Source organism: Falco naumanni, chromosome 4 (genome assembly GCF_017639655.2).
Source record: "Falco naumanni isolate bFalNau1 chromosome 4, bFalNau1.pat, whole genome shotgun sequence".
Lineage (NCBI taxonomy): Eukaryota > Metazoa > Chordata > Aves > Falconiformes > Falconidae > Falco > Falco naumanni.
In genome coordinates this window covers 36,253,177-36,278,211 of record NC_054057.1, presented here as the reverse complement: position 1 = coordinate 36,278,211, position 25,035 = coordinate 36,253,177, and the positions used below count along the sequence as shown (strand labels likewise).

At 39.5% G+C, this 25,035-nt stretch overlaps 2 protein-coding genes across 2 annotated transcripts in view; one reads left to right on the top strand and one right to left on the bottom strand.

Annotated features, from left to right (window-relative positions):
• The window catches only part of LOC121087638 (probable acyl-CoA dehydrogenase 6), a 93,363-nt gene extending 88,818 nt beyond the window's left edge, over window positions 1–4,545 (top strand). Inside the window, exon 9 of the mRNA XM_040592906.1 lies at window positions 1,311–4,545. Within this exon, the coding sequence (XP_040448840.1) occupies window positions 1,311–1,401 (91 nt within the window). The 3' untranslated portion in view covers window positions 1,402–4,545. The remainder of the gene's footprint in view (window positions 1–1,310) is intronic.
• A 586-nt stretch (window positions 4,546–5,131) lies between these two features.
• On the bottom strand, window positions 5,132–12,168 carry BET1 (Bet1 golgi vesicular membrane trafficking protein). Its single transcript, XM_040592907.1, has 4 exons — window positions 11,966–12,168; window positions 8,925–9,040; window positions 5,862–5,918; window positions 5,132–5,296 (listed from the first exon to the last, which is right to left on the bottom strand). The coding sequence occupies exons 1-4, from the start codon at window positions 11,982–11,984 to the stop codon at window positions 5,141–5,143; spliced, it is 348 nt and encodes a 115-aa protein (XP_040448841.1). The 5' UTR covers window positions 11,985–12,168; the 3' UTR covers window positions 5,132–5,140.
• Window positions 12,169–25,035: the final 12,867 nt, after the last annotated feature.

Below are 25,035 nucleotides of genomic sequence, written 5' to 3'. Positions count from 1 at the left end.
AGCACTGGCAGGGGCTTTCTGCAGCTTGAAAAAGCAGACAGCACTGCAGCACGAAGAACAAGTAACCCACCATTGTTCCAGCTCTGCTGCCTTCAACAAGGCCCCTAGGAAGGTGGGGAATCTTCAGGTTATTGAATTGAGTAGAGATAGTTTAGCAGAACTGTTTCAATGTTTTGGTGATTATTTTTTTTTCTTCTCCCTGAAGGAGAAAAGAAATTTGCGAAGAAAATAGCTTAAGGCTGCAGTAGTTCCCAGTCTGGCTAGCACAGGGAACCTAGGCAATGCTGTTACAGATAACTCAGTGATATCAGTGGCAGTTATTAAATGAGTGCAGTTAGAAATATCAAATCAAAAGTAAACAAGCTTGGAGGAGCCACTCATTTTTAAAGCAGAGAGGCTATATATACACTATAAAATACTACACTAGAATACTAATGCTGTACTATGTAATACTATACTGGAATACTATATAATCCTAATATGGATTATGCCAGATGTCACAAAGCTTTGTGATTGGGGAGACCAGGATACTTTTTGGTTAAAAAACATATGAAAATTGTACCATCTCCATAGAACTCTCCAATACCTCATGCACTGACTGACTAATACTCTTCTTACCACACAGTTAAGCATAAGTGTTGCAACGCATTTTGCTGCTGGCCCTCCAAAAAACTCCCTCCTCTCCTAAAATTCAACTGCACGCTTAGGCACCTACTGCTTTGGCAAAGGAACAGCAGGGATGCTGTGGGAAGTATTGCAGACCACCTCACCAGGAGGAGGCAGAGGATGAGGTGTTCTGCAGATTACTGGCATGAGTATGTAATATGTAGGTTATTCGAGCAGGCAGTCCAGCAGAAAACCTTGGGAAGAGCCTGTGATGCTTGATATGCCAGTCCAAAGTGCTAAGACCTCAACAGAGGTAGGTCTCTATAGAGTTCAGCTGCATGAGCTCTGACTGGCCTTAAGCAGGAGCAGTTGTACGCTATGAGAAGTTTTAACTTACTTCAAGATTAAAATAATGTTTTGGCAAGTTAAGGTTATTTTTGAAAGAATCTGAAAATTGGATGGGCCAAACTATCTTAAGCCTTTTGATTCTGAATTAGCAACATCCCTGTACACAAAAGGGTATTTACACTGCTGACAACACATTTCTCCACACCTTGTATGTACTTCTATAAACAAGAGGTTTCAATATAATAAAAGCAGCTCCATAATAAATGCATAGAGGAATAAATGGGTATACACAGTTCTGTACTTGTTTCATCCGTATAACATGATAAAGTTTAAATCTACTCTTTATATTTCTACAGAGACTTGAGATTAATGTCGATAGGAGGCGGTACAGATGAAATCATGCTTTCCATCATATGCAAATACATGGAAATGCTTCCAAGCAAGTGATACATCTCCACTCTTCCTTGAAAATTAAGAAAGCAAGAGCATAGCTCGTACTGCACACTGAAGGTTACAGCCAGCACATGTTTCAAGGGTAAAATAAATAGAAAATGTAACAGTAATTTCACCATCAAAATGCTTGTCAAGGTGTTTGACCATTATCATTCTATGTGTTCTCCAATAATAAATTTCTGTTGATATGAAACAGGCTGAAAGCATGGGGCCTCCTTCAAGAATTTTTTTCCCCATTTTTTCAGTGGGTTACTGCTTTGGGGAATCTAGTGACCCACACAAAGCACCCAGAACAAATGCCTTCTTTAAATCATGTATATCTACATTTTAAGAGCATCTAAGCCACCAATTAAGAAACAGAACTTCCATATGGATATAGCTATGATTTCACTAGTAGCTTAATCTAATTTCAGTGTAGCTTTGCTTTCAATATCAGTAATTAAGGCACAAATTGTTCCCTGTCGTATTCGAATACTGGAACAGCAATTTTGCTCTCAATTACAAGCACCTTCCTTATCTTTTACTTCCAGCAAGTAGTCATCAAAATGAGTTCTGTCATCTTTGCCAAGTTCACATCAACTTGCACTACACTGTCATGGATGTTTGGTGATGGGAGCAGGGGTTGATCTTTAGTTGTAGAATTCTACAAACAGTTGTTTAATTGTATCTGAAGCTTTTGGAGGCCTGAGTCTCAGCAGTAAGGTATCATGTTTTGTGTGTAATTATTAAAGAAAAATACTAAAAATAAACATGTTAATATGAAAATTGTGTGTAATTACTTAAACTCTTCCTAAAGCAGCCATTTAAGCCAGAAGAGACAACCCATATTATTGCAAAAAAAAAAAAAAACTTCAGCAGAATTGTGTTTGTAATCAAATGGATGTGTTGATTATGCATTTTCTAAGGAATCTCCATGACACTGTAAGGTTAACAGTTTGGTAGTTAAAAGATGGTATTTCCTTCCACCTGGAAATAATCTCTATGATTGCTAGATAGAGTATAAATATTGTGTAAAAGTTACGTATAAAAGATCTAAAAAGCAATAATAATAATAATTGCAGTATTCTTATGTAGCTGCTATTAACTAATTTTTACAAAGTACAATTAATGCTACTAGTATTTTCCTATTGTATCCACTGCAGTGTATTTTATTCTACAAGATCATACCTACAGCATCCTGAAATCTTGCCATTTGTAAATTCTACGCCCTGCCAGAGTAATACTTTTCCACCAGAAAATAACCAGCAAAGCAAGTGCAGATGCTGAGGAAGATTCTAAGGATGTAACCCGTGATTCCCACCAACTGCCATTCCCCTTCCCCGAGTGAAATACTCTCAAAGCAGTTTCACCTTTACACAGTCACCTTAACCATTCTAAGCAAACCTGCAGGATTCCAGTTCAGATTTTAAACTGAAAACTGACCTTTTACTGGAACTGAAGAAAGGAAAATATGCTACATGCTGTAAAATAACACAAAAACATACAGAAATATGTCACAGTTTTAACTATTTAACTTTCAGTTACATTTCAGTTCAGAATGTTTGTGTTAAAGAGCCTAACAGAGTTCTGTTTCAGCACTTCATTAAAAAGGCGCTTGTGTGTTTTCTAATAAACATATATATTCCTTGTGCTTAAGCTTTCTCCCCATTTCCTGCCCTACCTAGATAACAAAAAAAACCCAAACCCTTCTTAAAGGAAGAAACACAGAAAGGACAGCATAGGTTTAAAATTATACACACACACAATACACTTCCCCTCACTTCTCCACACCGCGCAGAACGGGGGATGAGGGGGAAGGAAGAAGACTTAGTTCCTATTCCACATGAATTACCTTTTAATCTGGTTTGACATTTTAAAATGAAAATCCTGTTGCTTTTACACATGATCTGAAGGACTGGTAAAAGACTCTTACCACTACGTGCTCTGTCAGGACTTAAGGGACACTGCAGCATATTCTTCAGAACTAAGACAGGAACTGTATTGGCCATATAGCTAGCTGCATCCACCCATTCTTCTAATTTATATTAGGTGGTTAAAATTTTTTCCATTAATTGGTATGGCAGATTGATTGCTTAAAGAAAAAAAAAATATTGTTCAGACACCATGTTTAAGAGCCAGAAATATACTTCTAGAAGATGATCAACTATCAGGGGAGTGTGGTTGTCAAACAGGTACGTCAGTAATTATCATCTCACTTGTTAGGTACCTTGCATGCCACTGTCTCATGAAAATTATACAAGTGCATTAATTTTGGATGGCAATATTTCTTCCTGACTAGCTCTGGGAATGCTATACTTGTTTAACAAGCCTAGCAATTCCCATGTAAGGACGATACATTATCCTGGTGTCAGTACTTAGATGTTTTTTGTAGAAGTATTGTAGACCTTTTAACAGGCAAAGATTAAATAAGGTATAAATATTTGAGCTTTAATTACTTATACACAATCTGTGTAAGTGGTGATTTACATGCCATACTTCCATTATATGTAAAATCTGACATGAAAGAAATGTAGCATATACTTCCATTTCTTATTTTAACAGTGCTCCCCACACAAGTATAGCCCCTTAAATGCTGCACCATTTCAAAAAAATAGACTGGTATTCTACAGTAGAAAAGAATGTATATAAACAACACTAGCTAGAATACTACAGGACACTTCATTTGTCGGTTCATAATTAGTTATTAATGGCAACACGTTATACAGTATTTCTAGAAAAGTTTTTCAAAATTGTAGATACAATTTCAGTATCAAGGAAATTGAATTTTTTAAATGTTAAACCCAGGAATGTTGATGGCTTTAACTATTAGAAACTATTTGGAGAGCCAAAGCTAAGTTTTCAAAATAAAACCAGTATGACAGTACCTTCAACAGGTGCATCATAATATACTGTAATATAAAATTCAAAATATCTGACCTCATATTTCAGTCATAATGCAGTTTAGATTTAGGAATCATCACAGACTGAAAAGTAAACATACTAATGGTAAAAGCTCTAGTGATTCAATGAAATCATTAAGTTTTAGATGCTTTAAATATAAAGGAAACATTTGTACTGTGTCCATTTTAATTGATCCCAATGATCAAAGGCATTTGCTTAAAACAGTAGATGTATAAGCATGATTTGTTACATTTAAATTAAAAAAAAAAACCAAAAAACAACCAGTTTTAAGTAACTTCTCCCCATAACACACAGTTTAAGCTACTTAAAACACATACACTATCAGAATTTTGGGGGTACCACTATTACACTTGTTAGCTTCAGGCCAGCCTTTTAAAAAACCACAGATAAAAACAATTTAGAAAGAGCCAAGTATTCTTCGTGCTTTTGCAACCTAGAAATTACTGTATGCCTGAAACTGGAGCTCTAATTTAGAGCATGGCCCAGAATAAAAAGCAGAATGAAAGCCTTGTAATTCTGCAATTACTTAATATCCAAACAACCAGTTTTCTGTTTTTTTTAAAATCAATTCTAAAAACTATTTTCCCATAAAAAATCAACTTAATCTGCTAGCAGTCTCTGCATATTTACAAATGATCCCCCCAAAACAGGGGACGATGGGAAAAATTCCGATACATTAAGAAAACTATATATAACATCGCATTAACAGTTAATGCAATTTACAATTTCACCGTGTTTTATCAACAGAATATGCCATTTTAGATCAATGTCTTCAATAATTAAGACTGCTTTATAGCTGAAATGACACAATTTAAACCGGAGGTAACATGCATCACCTCAGTTTAATAATCCAATATACTACAAAAAAAACAAACAATGCAAAGAGCATCATGTAACACAATAGCTTTGTCTGGCTTCCTCTAGAGAGTGTTCTCAGTCTGCCCATAGTTGCACCTAGAAGTCCACCCGCAGAGTCAAAATCATTATCCTACATGTAAGAAAAACAAACAAGGAAACAAAACAACAAAAAACATGTTACTCCGAGGAAAAAAAGATTACCCCTAAAGCTTGCTAACTGTAGCTTTTCCTGTTTTTTTCAAATTTGCCAAAAATTAAAATTATTTCAGAGGCAGCTTCTGAAAATTAACTAGAAAAAACTTTTGCCCATTTATCCAGAGGTATTTTTTCTCCAAAACAAAGCAAAATGTAAGCAAAAAAGGCATTTCTGACTTCCTTATTTTTTGTTTCCCTCTCCTATTGTTAAATACAATTAAATATAGAACTGCCTTTTTAATAATACTATACATTTGCTAGTTGAAAACAAATAGTTGTATCTGAAATATAAAAGACCTTGATTATGCCTTGGAAGTAATGCATCTACATATTTATCTTTCTGAACAGAAATACTACTGCTGAATTAGTCACATTTTAGAGTCAACAATAAGCTGTCAATGCTTTAATACAAATGTTCATACTAAAAGAAGGCATTTAGTAATTTACTAACTTCTTAATCCTGCCCCACATTTAAAGAAAGATAGTGACTAAATACTTACCATATCTGATAACATTTTATTTTGGTTTTTAACTTCTGTCCCAATTTCAATGGAAAGCTATTAAAAAATCCAAAAAAGTATTAAATGTGAGTAAACAGCTACACATAGATTAACCAGTCTAAAATACATGACATGACTAGCACTTTCCCAGGTAAAATATGAAAACAGTACCTGGTATTTTCAAACAACAAAACAGCATGCACAGTATTCTGTCAATAAACCTTAGGAAAGTACTTGTCATCTGACTAGATGAGTCTGAAGAGTGTCGGAAGGTACTAAATGCTCCTCCTCCCCTTTCCCAGAGAACTCCTTATTAGAATTATTGTGTGGACTTTCAAAAATTCAAGATCTAGTCAAGGCTCAGCAGCAATTATGCATTTCCTGGAACACGCATTAAAAATACTCGCACTCGGCACAGAGGACCATAAGCACTCTTTCTGACTCAGCGTTGCTGGAGTTGACACTTGTAACCTGCTAATGCACCTCTTTTGACAAGCTGCTGCTGTGCTATAAATGCTATTTTCTTTTCTGAACTTGTCTATTCCTTCTCTGCTTTGTGTCATGAAACAGCAAGTGCACAGCAGGACAAGGTGGCAAGCCATGTACGTGAGTCAGTTCTAGAGGTAGTAACTAGGGTCAGCAACAGCCCAGTGATCATTCAGCACATCCCCAGCTATGAGACAGATCCAAGGTCAAGCAAGAAAGTCAAGTCGGGTAAGGGTCGGAATAAGGGAGGTATGAGACCAGGCGCAGACAGAGCTGCAACACAGCTGCAACGCAGCAAAGGCAGGGGCTAGTCAGGCGAGCCTTGGCTTGAAAGCAGCTCCCAAGTGAAACCAGGGAGAACCCACACTGTGGCTTCTTTGCAGTTCTTGCTCCGTAACAGTTCTTACCAGCATGCTGGCCTTGAACAACCTGCTCAACTAGAAGGAATGGAAATGTGCTCCTGGCCCCCAGCCTTTTGATTTGCCAAGACCCACATGTTTTTTGTGACACAACCTAAATCTCATTATTTCTTACTGCTGCATTTCACTGCAATCTATAATCAAGAACGAAACTGACTTTACATCGGGCTTCTAGGAAGATTATCTGAAGACTATTCCATATTCCAAGATTATTATGTTGCACTAAAAGATGAAACTGTAGAAAGAGCACATGTGCCACTCCATGGGGCACTACCAACGGCACTGTTGACATACACTGATTTTGAAATGTAACATACCAGAGAAGGTACGTTAACTTATTCTTAACTTACTCTAAATTACTATTCTAAACCTAAGGTTTTAGTTTCTGTTGGAGACTGAACAAATAATTTTTAAGTAGCAGTATTAGCAATAGGACTTTGAATGAATTTAGGCCTAATAATTCATTGGCTTGTACAACATATATAGAAACAGCACCTATTGCTAAGAATGTATTTTATAAAATCTTAAGTTGTTAAGAAAAATAAACCCACATAATTTTAATCACAATGCTGTCTTTCAGTTATACTTGCTTGAAATAAGTCCTCAATCTCTGGAAGGAATCCGAATCATTAAAGTAACAAACTTCTCTTTCAGAGGATATTAGCACACTATTTAGAAAAGCTGTTTTCACATTACAGAATTATCAGCAGATACAGCAGAAACTGATGAGCCACAAGGGTAACAGCAAGAAGTAGTAATCCATTTTCTTAAATGAAACAGAAACAGGTTATTGACCTAAACTCAAAAGTTTCTAGTTTCTGTGGGGACAGTGATTCATTCTGTAGGACAGTAAGCCATAAGCAACACCACAGCTGTCCTCAAGATCAGCAGAAAAGGACACTTCTAGCTTAAAAATCTAATTAAAGGAAGATTCAGTTACGCAAATGAATGATTGTACATTTTGACTGACAATAATTCTTCCTTGGATTTGTATTGGATTTGTATGGCAAAGTTTTGGTAGTGGGGGCAAGCTACAGGGGTGGCTTCTGCTGAGAAGCTGCCAGAAGCTTCCCCTATGTCCAACAGAGCCCATGACAGCCAGCTCCAAGACTGACTCGCCACTGGCCAAAGCTGAGCCCATCAGCGATGGTGGTAGTGCCTCTGTGATAACATATTTTAGATAATGCATTTAAGAAGGGGAAAGAACTGCTGTACAACAGCAGCCAGAGGAGAGGAGGTGCTCCAAGCGCCGGAGCAGAGATTCCCCTGCAGCCCCTGGCGAATCCCATGTTGAGGCAGGCCGTGCCCCTACAGCCCAGGGAGGTCCATGGTGCAGCAGATCTCCTGCAGTCCAGGAAGGACCCCATGCCGGAGCAGATGAGTACCTGCAGGAGGCTGTGACCTGTGGGAAGCCCATGCTGGAGCAGGCCCCTGGCAGGACCTGTGGCCCCATGGAGAAAGGAGCCCACACTGGAGCAGGTTTGCTGGCAGGACTCGTGATCCTGCAGGGGACTCATGCTGGAGCAGCCTGTTCCTGAAGGACTGCACCCCATGGGAGGGACCCATGCTGGAACAGTTCTTGAAGAACTGCAACTCGTGCAAAGGACTCACATTGGAGAAGTTCATGGAGGACTGTCTCCTGTGGGAGGAACCCCATGCTAGAGCCGGGGAAGAGCGTAAGGAGTCCTCCCCCAGGGAGGAAGGAACAGCAAAGACAACACAACCCCTATTCCCCATTCCCCTGTACCACTTGAAGGGAAGAGGCAGAGAAAATCTGGAATCAAGTTGAGCCCAGGAAAAAGGGAGGGGTAGGGGGAAGGTGTCTTAAGATTTGGTTTTATTTCTCACTACTCTACTCTGATTTAATTAGCAGCAAATTAAATTAATTTCCGTCATGTCTGGTTTGCCCATGATAGTGATCAGTGAGTAATCTCTCTCTTCTTGAGTCCTTATTAACCATGAACCTTTCGTCATATTTTTTCTCCCCCTGTCCAGATAAAGAGGGGAGTGACAGAGCAGCTTTGGTGGGCATCTGGCATCCAGCCAGGGTCAACCTACCACAGTATTAAATGTATGTTTTAAATTAAGTCTACTGCTTCACTGACCCATATATTTTAATTCAATAAATGTGACGATAGCACTGTAATTAAATACTTACTGATTTGATGGCACTGACTTTTGTACGCAGACTTTCTGTTAACCTTTCATTTTCTTCTTCATAAACACTGTACCCACTGTTGGTATAGCCATAGTTACCAGCAGGTGCTCCATCACCTGTAAGCACAACAGTCAGTAGTTACAGAAAACACCACTGGAGCAAGTGCTCTCTTCACATGTGGAAAAGCACTCTTTAAATTTAAAAATGCATTTCCTTAACATCACCACTGGCAATCGGGAAGAGGCACCGCATGTTCCTCAGACAGAGATTCAACCTTTCTCCAAACACGTAAGTTATCTTTCAATATGCAAATCAAAGAAAAAAAAATGAGGAATGGCTCTAATTTAATACTATCACGTTTTTTCCCAGACAGTGTTTTCAGACAGCTTCTATGGAAAACAACCTAATCATTACATGGAGATGTGAAGGAAGCACTGAGGCCACGACACAGAACAGTAAACCTAACTGAAATTAAGAAAGTTGAGATCATTCTCCAACAAAAACAAATACTGATTTATTTAAATGAGGTCACATACATTTAAAGGAGAGAGCATGCTCTGATGCTTACATGTTTCTCCACAAACAAGTCCTCAGACCAGAAGCCAGGCCCCTGAGCAGAACACTGCCATTTCTGTCACCATTCTGCAGTTCTATTCCCACTCCTGCCTTTTGGGTTTTTTGGGTGATGGAGCTTCAGGACTGTTACCCAGACAACTGACTCAGGAGTACACGGAGCAGAAGGGAATGAAAGCTCCTCAACTCCACACATTTGCTTCCTCCAACCTCTACTGAAGATCTACAGGCATCAGTTGGGACAGCTGCATGGGCACAGGAGAATTAAACCTGTGTCCAGTCTAGACAAAAATCAGTCTTAGACCTCAAACCTAAGATCTGAAAACAAAGAAGGCGGACCAAGACTGAGAAAGGCAAATAGAAAGGAACTATTGTAAGCTTTACAATAAAGATCCTACTATATTAATTAAACTAGCAATCTGGTTATAACACTAATCAATATTTACATGACTAGTCAGAATGCCACACTAAAGTTGCCTGAATGCCTTCGGTTAATTCCTTTTCAAGGAACTTCAAGATTTTTGTGTTTGAGTGCCTTTTTTCTTTTTGAGGAAAAAGGGAAAGGAGAGAGACGCCAATCACATTCACAGATAAAGCTCCATCTCAAACAGTTTAACTCTGTGCTTGGCACATATGATATTAAGACTTTAAAAGAGAGAATTACAATGCTACTTTGACTATGTATATATAATTTTATATTAACCCATAACACCATTCATTAAATTTAAGTTAACAATTTCTTAGCTTACACTTGTAGTAAATTGCTTTAATGTTATTCTGTAAGTTAAGCTGATGACAAATTCTCAACAAGACTGAGTGAAATGTATGTTTCCATTTCATCACTGTGGGAGTCAAGAATTTTTTCCCCGCACCTAAATTAGAAGCCAAATATAGAAAGCTGATTAAAATGACATAATTTAGAGTCAGGGTTGTTCTCACTGTGTTTTGTTTTACAAATGCATCTAACTACAGTACTTCCTACCAAATTACACACAATTTTGAATATGTTTATAAGTTAATATACCACGCAGCTTCAGGCCAAAATACTACAACTATGATCCTCACACAGACTATGACATAGCAGATATGAACAACTGCCCCAAAGCTTTTAAACACCCACAGTTACTTCTATATACGTAATAGAAAGCACAATGAAGAAGCCTGGCTACAATTGTTCACAGGAAGGACAGAAACTTCAGCATGTCAGTTCTATGGGCTGTCTTGCAACACTGCTCATTGACATGTAACAGGGACATGACCACAACACAATCTGCAGTGTAGAAAAGAGGTACGAGGTAGCTGATGACAACAGCAGAAGTACTGGCACCCCAGCTTCTATTTCCAGCCTACTAAATAAAAAGTAATTCTGAACTGACAGTTGAATTGTCAAGGCAAAGCAGAAAACTTTGCTGCAGCAGGTAACAGACATTTAAGTCTTCTGCTTGACCATCCAGCAGATTTTTAAAATGTTTAGTTTCAAAATGTTCCTTAAGGTATAGTCTGCTGGAGGACATGCTCTTACACCTGCGCTCCTTCCATAAACATCCATCACTTCACTTTTCCAGAAGCGGCATACTGAGCTGGATGGCCTTCAGTCTAACCCCCCTCAGTTCACACCCAAGAGCAAGCAGTTAGTCTGACAAAACTACTGAAGACGTAAGCATCATCAAATGCCTCCCTTTTTGTGATAAACATCCCAAGATCTCTCTTGAACTAGAAAGAAGCACATCCAAGACTTCTTTTAACTTGTTAAAATCTTATTACGTAACAGCATAGAACAGACACACACAGCTCACGCCATAAATCCCCACTTTCTAGGAAGTACCAGAAGTCTGCCATAGATTCTGAGGCATAAACATTACCTAAGGTTTACAGTGCGGTCACAGCACCTATGTTCTAGAACATGACATGGCAGGTCAAAGTTTCTTTATAGTCATCAACATGACTGCTGGTTGAAAAATGAGGCCTGAGCTTCTCAAAACACTCAGCAGGAACTCTGCACAGATTATATCTGTAATAAACTGACAACTGTTGGAGGGGTGGGGGGGTCGTTTCCCCCCAGACATAGCAGGAAAACATACAGAAGTAGTAAAGTTAAAACACAACTCCTAATTTGTAAAGGACTTGAGTGTCAAGAGTGACAAATGTGTCCACCGAGGAAACACGGCTGAAACAACACTGCATTAGAACCATCCATTAACACAATTAAATACAGATCCCAGTGCTGTTCCCTAAATCCAGCCGAGCTCGAAAGAGAGATGGAGGAACGGGTAATGGCTCCGCCGGCGAGCCCGGCCCGCCGGCCCCGCCGCCCCCACCGCCCTGCCCGGCTTTTCACCCCCTCTTCCGCTCCGTGTAACCCCCCGGCACCAGCCCTGGCTGCGCCGCTCCCCGCCAGGCCGGCCGGGGGCCGTGGCCCAGCCCGCCGTGCAGCCGCAGGCCCCGCCGCCGAGGTCCGCCGCGCTTACCCAGCCCCGCGCGCCTCATGGCTGTGCCCGGAGCTGCCGAGGGGGTTGGAGGAGGAGGACGGGAACGGGAGCGGCTCCCGCGCCCACAGCGCCTGAGGGCAGCGGGACTCGGCGGGGCGGGCGCGGCCCAGGCCCAGCTGCGGCCCAGCCGCGCCGCTCATCCAGGCGCCGAGCGCCACGACAGCGCGGGCACCGCGCGGCCCGCTGGGTAGGGCGGGCAGGGCCGGGCCGGGCCGGGCGGCGCCGCCCGCGCGGCCTCATGGGGGCTGTAGTGCCGCGCCGCGGGCGGGCCGGCGGGCACGGCGGGCAGCGCAGCCGGCGGGCCCCGGCCCGGTGCCGGGCTCGAGGGGGCCGGCTCTGTCCCTGTCCCTGTGCCAGCCCGCCGGCTCTTCCGGTCCCCTGGGCTGGAGCGCGGGGCCCGCAGGGCCCTCCTGCAGCACCCCAGGGCGCTGAAGCAGTATGGCATTTCTCAGGGGACAGCGTGACAGGCCGCTGGCCCACGCACCCACCGTGTGCCCAGCAGGCCGTGGGAATGGCGCTGCGGGGCGCCGGGCGGTGAGGGTGCGGGACGGGGGCAGGAGGTGGCAGGGCAGCGCCCTCCCCGCACGGTCACCCCCCCACGGCTTCAGGACAGGTTCCGTTACGTATAACCTGCCCTGAATTCACTCCTTACACTGCCTGCTGCAGCTTGCATTACGCTTGTAAGAACTGATCCAGAAAGGCAGAGGAAATGGCCTTCGGTACGTTACTGTGTGTAAAGGGAAGATTCTCAGCGGTTGAAACTGGCAGCCAAAAAATTAAAATTCAGTGCTGAGTGGAACTGTACCACAACCTCCCTCCCCCACTGTTTATTTGGAAAAAACGAGCATACTACTGCAGCATACACCAACTCAAACCGGAAACCTGTGGATTTAATTATTACCGAACCTTCAGTTCTCTGAATGATTTACATTTCATTTGCAAAGATTATGTCTCCTTTATTCTTTAACCCCTTGCAATGCTTTATCAGAAACGGGATTTACCTGCTTTTATTAAAGGCACAACTCTGTCTGTGTACCAGTGGGTTGAATTTATTTCCCAGGATAATAGCGGAATGATTGATCAGTACCCCAGCACAAAGCAAACAACATTGTGGAGTCCATTCAGAGTTTGCTGTGTCAGATGTAGCATCCACTGGACTATAGAAGCTGCCTTAGCTTTTCCAGTTACAACTCGCTGCCATATCATTAATTGCTTTGGTATTTGTGTTCTGGTAGGAACCAAGACGCCCAACATGGGCCCAGGACCCACTTGTATAAGCTATATAAATGCAGACCAAAGCTCATAGTTTGATGAGCTTGCAGTATAACAGGACTCTTCATCTAGGCAGGTAAAGTGGTAGAAGGAAGACTAAAATTACGCTTGCCAAATGGAAGGCCTATGCCCTCTGGCCAACATCCTGAGTAACTGTTGTAAGACACTCCACGTATCTTTTTGCAGTGCATAAATACACAAATAATTGCAGCATTTCTTTTCTCTCCACTTGTCAAAGTTCAGCTGAGACATTTAGTCTTGTATCCGCCCAACTTTAGGAGAGACACTGAGAAGCTGTTCATTTACTTCTCAGTCACATTTGGATTCCTGCATCTCAAGTAGCATTATAAAAAGTTAAAAGAGTATAATGTAGAAACCAGCCCTTCAGTTTATTTAATATTTGATGATGTAAGCAGTTTATCCAAAATTTCAACTAAAGTTTTAGCTGCACATACAAAACAGAAGAGAATGCTAAGGAGAAGAAATGAATGGCAGAACGGTCACCTGTACTGTGCAGAGTGAAGATAATCTCTGTGGGATTTTGTCTGCAACAGCAGTTCCTACAGGAGTTTGTAAACTGCCATCGCCGATGACTTCAGACTTGATTTACATCAGTTCAGGGAAATGTGTCAGTTGTTTCAGAGAAGGGAAAAGTACTACCACCAGATTAAAGATGCAGCTTGTGGTAAAACCATCTGAAGTTCATAGATGGGTCCATTTCTCACCTTGCTGGGACAAGGAGGTCTCTTAAAGGATTACATGCTTAAAACAGCAAAATGTAGATGTTGTAAAATTTACAGAAGATGAACAGATTCTGTGAAAACATTCTTCATGAGTGCTTCAAATTTGAACTAGGTTGCAATATCCTCATCAAACACAATTTCTGAAAGAGGGTAAGGGGGACTGTCTATGCAGTAACTAAATAACCAGAGAGTAAAATTGAGGCTCCAAGAGGCAGTAGGAAAATGTCTTGTGGAAACAGCTGGGCTGAGTCTGTCATTGTTATGTATTTTATTTACATTGTTTTCTTCATATACCATCCAAGAAAATTATTACATTTGGTGGCATTGCTATATGGAAAGATTCTTCTTTACAGTATTTGCATGTTCTGTGTTACCCTTCCCCCTCCCAGATCTTCTTCCATTTTTCAATCAATATAGATTTATACATAACTAGGTAAGAAATGTACATCTCCCCACTAGGACTGTAGTTCTAATTCGTTGTTAGGGGGGTAATTTTTCATATTTAATTTTTACTTAATTTTTCTGTAAAATAAAATCCCAATTAGTCACATGCAAGGTGTTCACAACTCATAGTGTTTATATCTATAATCTGCTTATGATGTTTTAAAATACCATACTGAGCCTATGTAAAATTTATAAATAGCACATTTAATTCTTCACAGTTTCTTACAGCAAAGCATGGAAATGATACTGACATGATTAATATTTGAAATCCATTTTAATTGTATTGAATTAATGTTTTCATACACTGGAAGTGCCTTATAAGAAATTAATTTTATAGTTCTCCTGACATTACGATAATGAAATCGCAATTCCATCTCAGAGGCTAGACATAGAGATCAACTGGGTATCATTAATATTCACTATGTTTATGGTGTATTTCCATTGATTGGTTTTGTTGATATTAATAATTTCACAAAATGAGTCTGTGAAATAAATGCATTTTTTCTGTCGGTGTGACTAATTGTACTCCTGCTGGCTTTCCAGCCTGTTCCTGGCAGCTCTCCCACACCACACAGAGGCCATGCCCTAGACTACTCGGCTTTGTAAACCAGATGTGTGTGCTTCGCAGGTGTGGTGGCAGCTGGTCCTTAGCATCTGCAGGTCTTCCTGCCAGGAAGCAGAAACGACTGGTCAGCAAGGGGGTTTAAGGTGACTGACTCATTGACAGTTCATTTATCAGTAGTAACATATAGGAAGAAAAAGCACGTATTAAAAAAAAAAAAAAGATAAAGAAATGTATGCTGTCTGCAGGCTTCTCCGTCTTGACTTTTTAATAGTAGCGTACACAGGTGTGTCATTGTCAGACGCTCTGCTCAGGCAACCTGTGTGCCAGTCTGCCCAAAGGAGTACTGAACAATTGTGCCTTCTTTAAAAAAAAAAGGGGGAGGGGACACGACAGGGGATGGGGGATGAAAGAAGGAAAAAAAAATGGGAAAAAGAAACCAGAAAAGGGTAATGGGAAACAAAAAAAGAGAAATAATAAAGGGAAATTAAAAATTGAAAGAGGAAATAGGAAAATTAAAAAGGGAAATGAAAAAAGGAAATTATGTAGGAAAAAATATAGGGAAATTGTAAAGGATATGATAAATTGAAATGAAAATGTGACATCAAAAAGGGAAATAAAACTAAAAAAGGAAATTAGGAAATAAAAAAAGGAATTGGTAAAGGGAAATAAAAATGGAAATAAAAAACAGAAATTGAAAAGGGAAATAAAATTTTAGAAGTAAACTCCGAAATTACAAAGGGAAATGATAATGAGAAATCAAAAATTTAGAAAGGGAATGGAGAAATGAAAAGGGGAAATAAAAAAACTAAAAATGAAATTGGGAAATAACAAAGAGAAGTGATAAAGGGAAATTACAAAGGGACTAAAAGACAGAAAACCAAAATGGGAAATAATAATAAAAAAAGGTAGTTGTAAAATTGTAAAAGGGAAATAAAAAAGGGAAATAGACAATTAAAAAAGGAAACTGACAAAAATAGAAAAAAAGTGAAATCTAAATGGAAATTGGAACAGAAATAAGAAAGGGAGATAAAAAATTAAAATAGTGAATTGGGAAATGAACAAGGGAACTGATAAAGAGAGATGATAATGGGAAATTATAAGGGGAAATCAAAAAGGGAACATATAAAGAGAATTCAAAAAGGGAAATAAAAAAGGGAAAGGAAAAAAATTTAAAAAGGAAATTGGGAAATCAAAAGGAAAACCAAAAGGGAAATAAAAGATCAAGAAAGAAATAGGGAAATTAAGAGAAATCAAAAACATAAATAAAAAAATTAAAAAAGAAAATCTGAAAATAAAAATGGACAATAAAAAAAACCCATTAAATTGGAAAATTTCAAAGGGAAAACAAAATGGAAGTCAAAAGGGAAACAAAAAAGGGAAGTAAAAAATTAAAAAAGAAAATTGGGAAATGACAAAGGGAAATGAAAGAGTAGAAAAGAGGGAAACCAAAAAAGGAAACCAAAAGTTTTAAATGGAAATTTGGAAATGAAAAAGGGAAATTATAAAGGGACATGATAAAGGGAAATAAAAAAATTTAAAAAGGAAATTGGGACACGAAAAAGGGAAATAAAACCAGAAATTGGTAGATGAAAAAAGGGAAAAGAGGGAAAAGAAAGAATTAAAAAAAGGAAATTGGGAAATAAAAAAAAATAAAAAAGAAATTGGGTAGTGATAAATGGAATTTAGGAAGTAAAAAAAAGGAAAAAGGGAAATAGGAAAAAAGGGGAAAAAAGATCTTTTATAATAGGGGTGTTCCACATGCTCTACCGATTATCATACCACTGCTACTGTTTTTTTATTCTTTTTACTGTCTCCAACTACAGTAGATGAATACATTTATATAGCAAACAGCCCAATATTTATTAGTAGATTAATCTGTGACTCCATTGCAAAAGCAATAAAAAGGAAAAAAAAAACCAAACAGGGAAGCTGTTTGAAAAATCCTGTTTAATCAAGCTTCCAGTACACAACTGAAAGCCCAGCAATCTTATTAACATAATAATGATGACATAATTATAATTGAATTGTTAAATAAGTAAGCAGAATGTCAGTGTTCTTACATGTTTGATAAACAGGTTTTCACAGTCATCATGATTAACTTGCTACTTTAAACAATCATAGGCTGTGAAAGCAGCCTAGCAAGTCACACGCATTATTAAGGAGTTGAAAAGCTGGTATTGCATGATATTATGCTAGTATCAAATATTTCAATCATTGTTTTGTTAAGCAATAAGCTTCAATTATTAAATATTTGCTAGTTACATTTTGATCCATTGAGCAATTAAGTAACAGCTGACTAGATATTTCTAAATGAAACCAATACATTAACCACATAGAAGCAGAGCTAGATCACAGAATATTTTTAATTAGGATTCAGTATCTTCAAAAAGGAGTAATGGCAGCATCTTTGATCAGTGTCCTTGTCACTTAATACCCCAGGTTATTCTAATGCAATTTAGTGCATGCGAGCCCTCAAAATGCTTCTATTCCAACAAACTTAGTCAGATCACTCAGGTGTTTCCCCTCATATTCTGAAAGCTGATGAAACTGATGCTGCACTTAGGATGTCATTGCTATTCTTTCTGGTTGTATTCTCCACATAGTGCTGTCATGAGGAACAGAAGGTGCCATGTGAAACTGCACCTCCTGTAAGACTTTACACGGCTGAAGGGGGGTGATCACAGCTGCTGCTCGCGGCCCCCCAGACTGTTAAGCAAAGAGTGAATCATGCAAGTCACAAGTAGAATAGCATGTGCAGTTACTCGAGTTCTTTAATGGCGAAAACATGTAAATCACTGCAAGTACCAACCTACCTACCAGTTTCGCCCAGCGCTTCATTAAATATTGTCAAAGAGAACCATGGCTGTTTCTGGTGTTTAATGCACTTCCATCGTAGATGGCAACTTCTTTCTGGGACAAGGTTTGGAGTCATCTCATCTCATTGTGTATTCAAACTACGTTCCTATTTTTATGATGCTCTTTTTAATAAAAAACTTACCAAATATCTACCAAAATAGCCTTTTATTGTTTTTAGAAGATAACCGAAAAGATACTTGGATAAGATTCTGGGAGCTGCTGTTACCTTTGATAAAGACTGTGTTGCTGGGAATCAAAGGAGATTCCTTGAACATATGCAATTGTACTCATCCATGCTGAGCCATCCTAGGCCTTTCCACACACAGGTTCAAAGGATCTTTAACACTTTGGACCTATAAAGGCTTCCTGTCTCATAGCTTGGCCTGTGTACATGATTACAGGTTGAAAAAATGTGTAAACTCATAATTCGACTTTACCACTGAGTAAATTCGCTTAGAACAAATTTTACAGTGTTTATTGATATAAAGTTGCAGCTGTAATGCATTCCATGTTATTTTCTTGTTCCTGATTTCGGTATCATCTCAGCTTTTCCACTCATGGTACACATTATCCCGAGGGAGGCCTCAGGAAGCTTGGCTGGGCAGACACGAAGGTGTCAGCAGCGAAGGACCAGCTGAGGGCAGGAGAAGCAATGTCTGTGGCTGCATCAGCAGAAAGTGTCTAGTACAGTCTTTTTCACCTTTACAACACTTCCTAAAATCTGTCGACAGTGAAGGCATATTTCTTGTCACTTTGATATAAGCTATGTTTGGGAAGTACTGACCTTTATATTAGCTCATGGATAATACAATTTAAATAGAATTATCATTTACTTAATTGTTGTTGCTAAATACTGTGCTTCTGCTTATTCTTTCCTTTAGTTACCTTTTAGTAGCATAAGCTGCTCTATCTCTTGCTTGATTCTGCAGGGAACGCACGCAGAAATCTCTGCTGTATTTTTATAGATTCCATGTCTGCTGCTAAATTACATCAAAACAGAGAAGGAAGGCTATGGACACAACTGCTGGCCACCCTCCTAGATTTCATTACATAGGGCTAGAATCAAAATTTACTGAAGCCATGGAGAACTTTTGTATCGACTTTGGATCAGACTATAATTTTTTATTAAAAACTCAGCTCTGCTGATTCTTTGTCTTCCGAGTAGTGTATGCTGTGTAATCTATGAATAATTCCAGTCATGATTACTTTCTCTAATATTAAGGTACCATTTCTGATGTCAGCTTTGACTGGGTAATAGTATCAGCTGAATGACTGATAAGCATTCAGAGCCATTGCAGCAGCCTGAGCATTAATAACCATAATGTCTAAAGAGGAAGACTAATACATTTAAAATAAAAAGTGGAAGTCAAAGCAATTTTTCATTTCAGTTAAACAAAGGTATGGGATGAATGGAGCATACAGTTGCAATGCTTTGTAAGATGCAATTAAACAGTAATTTGATGATTTGCGTTCTGTTGATTTTGACCTTTCAGACATGTGGGAAAGGCTTTCAGCAGTCAAAATAAAGAATTCAATAAAACCAGACACCTTAAGCACAATGAATTTTGTGAGTCGAGAGCTTTTGCAGACCTGTATTGCACAAGATTTTGCAGACCTGTATCTAGGCAGAGCATATTCCTACAGCACTTTTCTCATGACAAATGGGGCAGACATCATCCTTGTTGCCTTGTCCAGCAAACCAACACAGAATGTGGATCAAGATTCCTGGATGTTGGAGCTAGCCTTGTGCTAGCTTTGGGCTTGGCCACTGGAGAGTTACTTAAATAAAAGTAAAGGCAAAAACCCCCTATCATGTACTTCTTTAATCCTCTCTAGTTTTTTCATAGGTCAAGAAATCATGCACAAAAGAATTTGTCTGATGACTAATTAGAGAAGCTAATGCTTGAATATAAGTCTGCAAAAATTCTTGCAAGTCCCTTGTTTTCCAGAAAGACCATTACAAATAGATCACCCATTTAAAACACCTTTATAAAGATAATTTCTTTAGGCTGTTGCATGGACTGCAGCAGAAGGGCTGATCACCCTGATGTACTGGATGGAGCGTGATGCTAATGGGACGATGTGGCTTATTGTATTGTGGTGGCCCATTCAGAGTTCACTTGTGTGTTTCTGCATAGCACTACATTATGCCACAAGAATATATATTTAATTTCTGTATTCATATTATTTGCCAGATGCAGTGTAGCAACTGGGAAGAAAGTGTAGCATTGTTCTCCATACAGGTGCATCAGTGCACTTCCAAGAAAAAAGTCTTTTAACTTACTGAAAATCTGAGCACATTATCTAGCTTTTGATGAAGTTAGTAACAAAATTTCACCAATTTTTATGGCATGTGATCAAAGACTGAAGTAATTATATCATAGAAAGGATCATTAATTACAGTGTAGAAAAATTGTTATCATTATATTTCAGAATTAAAAGTTGTAGGTTCTTTTCATGGTTTTCTGTAAATGTAGATAAAAGCAAACTTAGGTTATGTTTCATGGTATACCATGAGGAAAGATTTCATGGTATAGGGGTTCCCACAGCCCATTCAGCAAAAGAAGTAATCTTTGCTTGAAAATAGCATGAAAAGTCATTATAATTTGTACAGTCAAAAAGGACATGATAAATTAGTTAGAATTAAATGACAGTCTACGCATTTATGCCACCACAAACAAATATCTACTGTATGGATACAAGGCATACTCATAAACCCATAATGGAACAATAACTCATCCCTTTGGGGATCATGTTAGGTCTGGAGAACTGCCTGCAGAATAAAAAGATTTCTACCGTGTTTAACCCCAGTTCATCAAATATGAATCCTTTTGTAGATGTCTCGAGGTCCATGTCCAGCGGTGGGTTGCTTCCTGGTTCAAGGTCCACCAGCTGGTGCTTTGTTGTGCATTGGATCCTGGCTTACAGCTCAAAGTCTGCCAGACTGCTCTTACGTCTTCTGTCTCTGAGCGCTGGCCTTGGCCTGCTGGAACTCTATACCCTGCTGCTTGACTTGTGACAAATTAAGCAGTTATCTAACATATTTTCCTTCCCTTTTGTGCTTTGATAAGGAGACTTTATTCAGCTTATCCATTCTATAAAAACACCATTTTGTATCCCTGCTGCTCAGATGACCACCCTCTCTTTGAATGATTACCATCTTTAGTTCTACATAGCCAAGTAAAGATGGATTAGTATTTTTGAATCCTTTTACTCAAGAAATCCAATTATTCAACTGAATCCTCTTATACAGGTCTCTTTCCTGAGATCCAGAATGAGGGGAAATGGTCAGGCTGATGGGTTCTAGAGAGTAGCTTTCCCCAGAAGTGTTCAGGAGTGATGGACAGGACACTATACACAAGCAAACTACTCAGAGTCATGTTCCTGAGTTGAATCCATATGCTACATGATCATTCTAATTAATTATACTTTAGTTGGAAACTCCTAAAGTTAAAATGCAAATATTTACTATAGCAGTGCTGAGTGTCCATATACCCTACTGATGTAAAAGAAAATGTAGACAGCTTATTTGAATTTCATATTCATGAATTTTCATTTATAAAGATAATTGGTATTTACATAAGATTACTAGGATAACCTCATTTATTAAAAATAAAAACTGTTGTTCAGTAAGACTGTTTTTTAAATTATGTATTTTATGTGTTCCATATACATTTAAAGGCTGTGCTTTAGTAATTACCAATTGAAGTGTTCTCCTAGTGCCCCAAGTCAGCATCCCTATTTCCTGACAGAATACATGGTCATGGATCTGGTTTCAAGAGGTCCTCTGATGGCTTCCTGCTGAACAGTGTAGACAACAACAGAGTCAGTGGTACAAACTTTAAAGCACATTCCTCCTTCATGGGTCGGTATTGACCACAGTGGAGGTAGGGATGATTCTGGCCACATGATTCTGCATTAGGAAATGCAATTTTCTGTGTCATCTGTACAAATCATGACCAACTATGTTGTGACTGACTGCATATTACTTCAGGCTTTTTCTAGAGGTTACAGTTCTTAATAATAGAAAGAAGTCTGGAAGGAACAGCAAAACCAGACAGTGCAACAAGGTGGGCTCTCTTGCCTGGCATTTACTTGGCATGTACAGAGCAGCTCATCCTGTGCCAAAGCTCAGACTGGAGAGGCACTGGAGCCACTGGTGGTATGCAGTTGATCTGATGTAAGTCTAACGTATGCAGCATGTGCTGCATGTGTGCAAGTTGAACATGCTTGTGCACATGACGCTGGATCTACCAGTCTCAGATCTGACTCATTGTCTTCATGACTCGTAGGAAATACAAAAGGTTCCGGGCCAAGTCCCGGAGAAAAGTCTTAGTGACCTGCCAGGGGAGCGGGTCTAGCTCTAATTCTAGATTTATGCATCCTAACGTGGGGGCACATGAGAGGTGAGATTCCGTGTATGCTCACATGCTACTGCCCGGAGAAAGGGCGGTATTTCCTCATATGTCCTGCAGCACACAGTGTAGATGCCAGCTCAGAAAGCGTGGCTAGAAAGTGATACGCAGGATGGAGAGTGAGGATAATTGGATTCTAAACTTGCAAAACAAATTCTGGCATGGAGCCAAATCTTTAACATCTCTCTTCCTCTGTTTCTCCATCATTAAAACGTTAATTTCTTGCCAAGGATCTTAAGAGGCATTTTTAGTAATGGGCTGTAATGCCTTGAAATGTGGCTTAGGAAAGAAAAGTATTCTTCAAAGTCAGTGGAAGAAGAATGTTCACTATTTGCATTACAGTAGAATAAAATGACCCAATCCATCACGTAGATTATATAGGAAGACATGCTTCCTCCCTCAGAGTCAGTGGGAGAGGAATGATCATTTTTTGCATTACAATAGAGTCAGATGATATGGTCCACCTTTGAAGTTATGTACAAAGGCATGACAACTCTCCCAGATACCTTATAACCCTTATAACTCCTATAGTATCTATTACATTGTTGTATTACATTTTCTGCCACATTTTAGCAATGAAGAAGCCATTTGAAGGAAAAATAAATAGGAGCATAAACTTAATAAAAGTATGTTAACATGTTACATGTTATATAAAAAAATATATGTAAGTTTTTAGAATGAAGTGGAAAAACTTTTTGTTAGAAATACTGTACATCTTGGTAAAATAAGCTATATGTTTCAGTGGTGCTGCACTGGATTCTCCAGTTTTATGAAAAATACAGAATGTGCAGACAAGTTTGCAAAATCATGTTCACACAGATCCCCAAAGAGCTGTATAGGCAGCTTTCATTTGAGGCTGTTCAGGGTTGTGATTTATTACAGACTAAATAAAAGTTCTGTGTATGCACTTACACTGCTGGTAATGAGAATCTATTCTAGAAATCACATAATTTATGGAGGAAAAGTCCATTTTAAGAATTATCAAGAAATATTTGATACCTATCACCCTTTAACAGATTCATAATAAGAACTTTTTAAAATTTAGACAAACACAGTTTGGGTTAGAAATAGGCAGATGTGCTGTATTGCATTCTACAAACTGATTTCATCAAAGCTCTCTTCTGATTTTCCCTGCATCCCCAAACACAGTGATTTTAAAAAAGGGGAAATTAATCTCTCTCTTCTGGCTGGCCCTGAGTAGACAAATTTCCATCAGGGAATGAAGCAGCCTGTTGTTACCAGAAATCACCAGGAAAACCTTGCAAGCCAAAGATAGTTTAGAAAGCCGACATTGGTTTATTGCAGCACTGGGTGCATGGAGGATCTTTCCTCCTAACATGCACACCAGGTTACTCGAGGGTACGCATTATATACGGTAGAGTACTTTCATATTCATAGCACATTACTTATTCATTTTCATTCACACACAAGAAGACCGGTTACAAGTTTCTTGCTTCTGATGTAAAATAGTGCACACCGTCAGATAGGGCTACTGAAGTTTTTTTACCAACCACACATGGTCCTATAAGCGGAAATTTTGCCCTCTTTCCCTCTCTTTTTTTTTGGGGGGGTGGTGGTGGTGGAGAAGCTATTTGAGTTGAAGGTCATGATCTCCCATTGCCACAATTACCTGCATAATTTAGATATCATTATCTGTTCTTTGTTTCCCAAGGTTGACTCCCTTGAAGTCTTTTCATTCATCAGTTTTGACAACTTGAGAGGGGGGTCAGCTTGACCTAAACTGGTTTAACATACACGTAAACACTAAACCAGAGGTTTAGGCAACATGATGACATTCAGAAGGATCCCTGCAACCCGACTTGCCAGCAGGTGTGGGGATTTCTACAGGTGAAGAATTGAAGGCAGAAGAGATGCATGTCTCACTGCTGTCTCAGGCTGAACTTACCCAGCATCAGCCTGGGCAACTCCTGCCTGCCGCTGCCCAGGCGCCCTGGAGGCAGCACGGTGCCCAGGATGAGTGCACCCACTGCCCCCTCAACAGGCGGCAGCCTTGGTGCTGGTCCAGAGAGAAACCAGGAGCAGAGAGGGATGGAAAGAGCAAGGGAGGGACCTTGGGAGCTGCCGGGGGTGTAATCAGCTCCAAGCTTTACTGTGAGCAATGAAGGCAGTGAAAACTTTCTCCCCTGTTTTCTCTCTGTTGTCTAAAAAGTTTAAGATCTTGCATAACAGATTTTCCCAGCATGTTATTAGGGGTTTTTTTAGTAGTCGGGTATTTTCGGGATACTTGTGGAAGCTTAGCATCTTTAAGGCCATAAGCTTTCTCAGATCTGATGGCGATTATTTAGTGCTTGTGTTCAAATGGATTCAGGGGACTGAAGGCAGTCTCACTGGGACAGATAACCTCCCAATAATGGGCAAGATTTGCTGCTGGAGAACTGAGGGGGGAAGAGGGAGAGAGACCTCCTTAGGCTGGAAGAAAGTAGGTGGGGAGGCAGAAATAACTTAAGCCTTCTGGATGGTCGGTACAATTTCAAAGGCAAGGAGGTTATGTTGTGCAGGAGCCAAGATACTCAACTGTCCCTACCTGGCAGAATTCTCAAAGATGTTGAATCCTTGCTGGACACTCACACATGGCGTAAAGGGCGTGAATATCACGGGCACCTGAAAATGAGAGTATGAATCTTTACGGTTCACTTTTGCCATCTATTAGCTAAGAGGTTAATTAGGTGAGTTACAGCTTACCTTTGAGGTTCTTCAGTGAGCTGTATTGTAAAAAACTGGTTTTCGGGAATA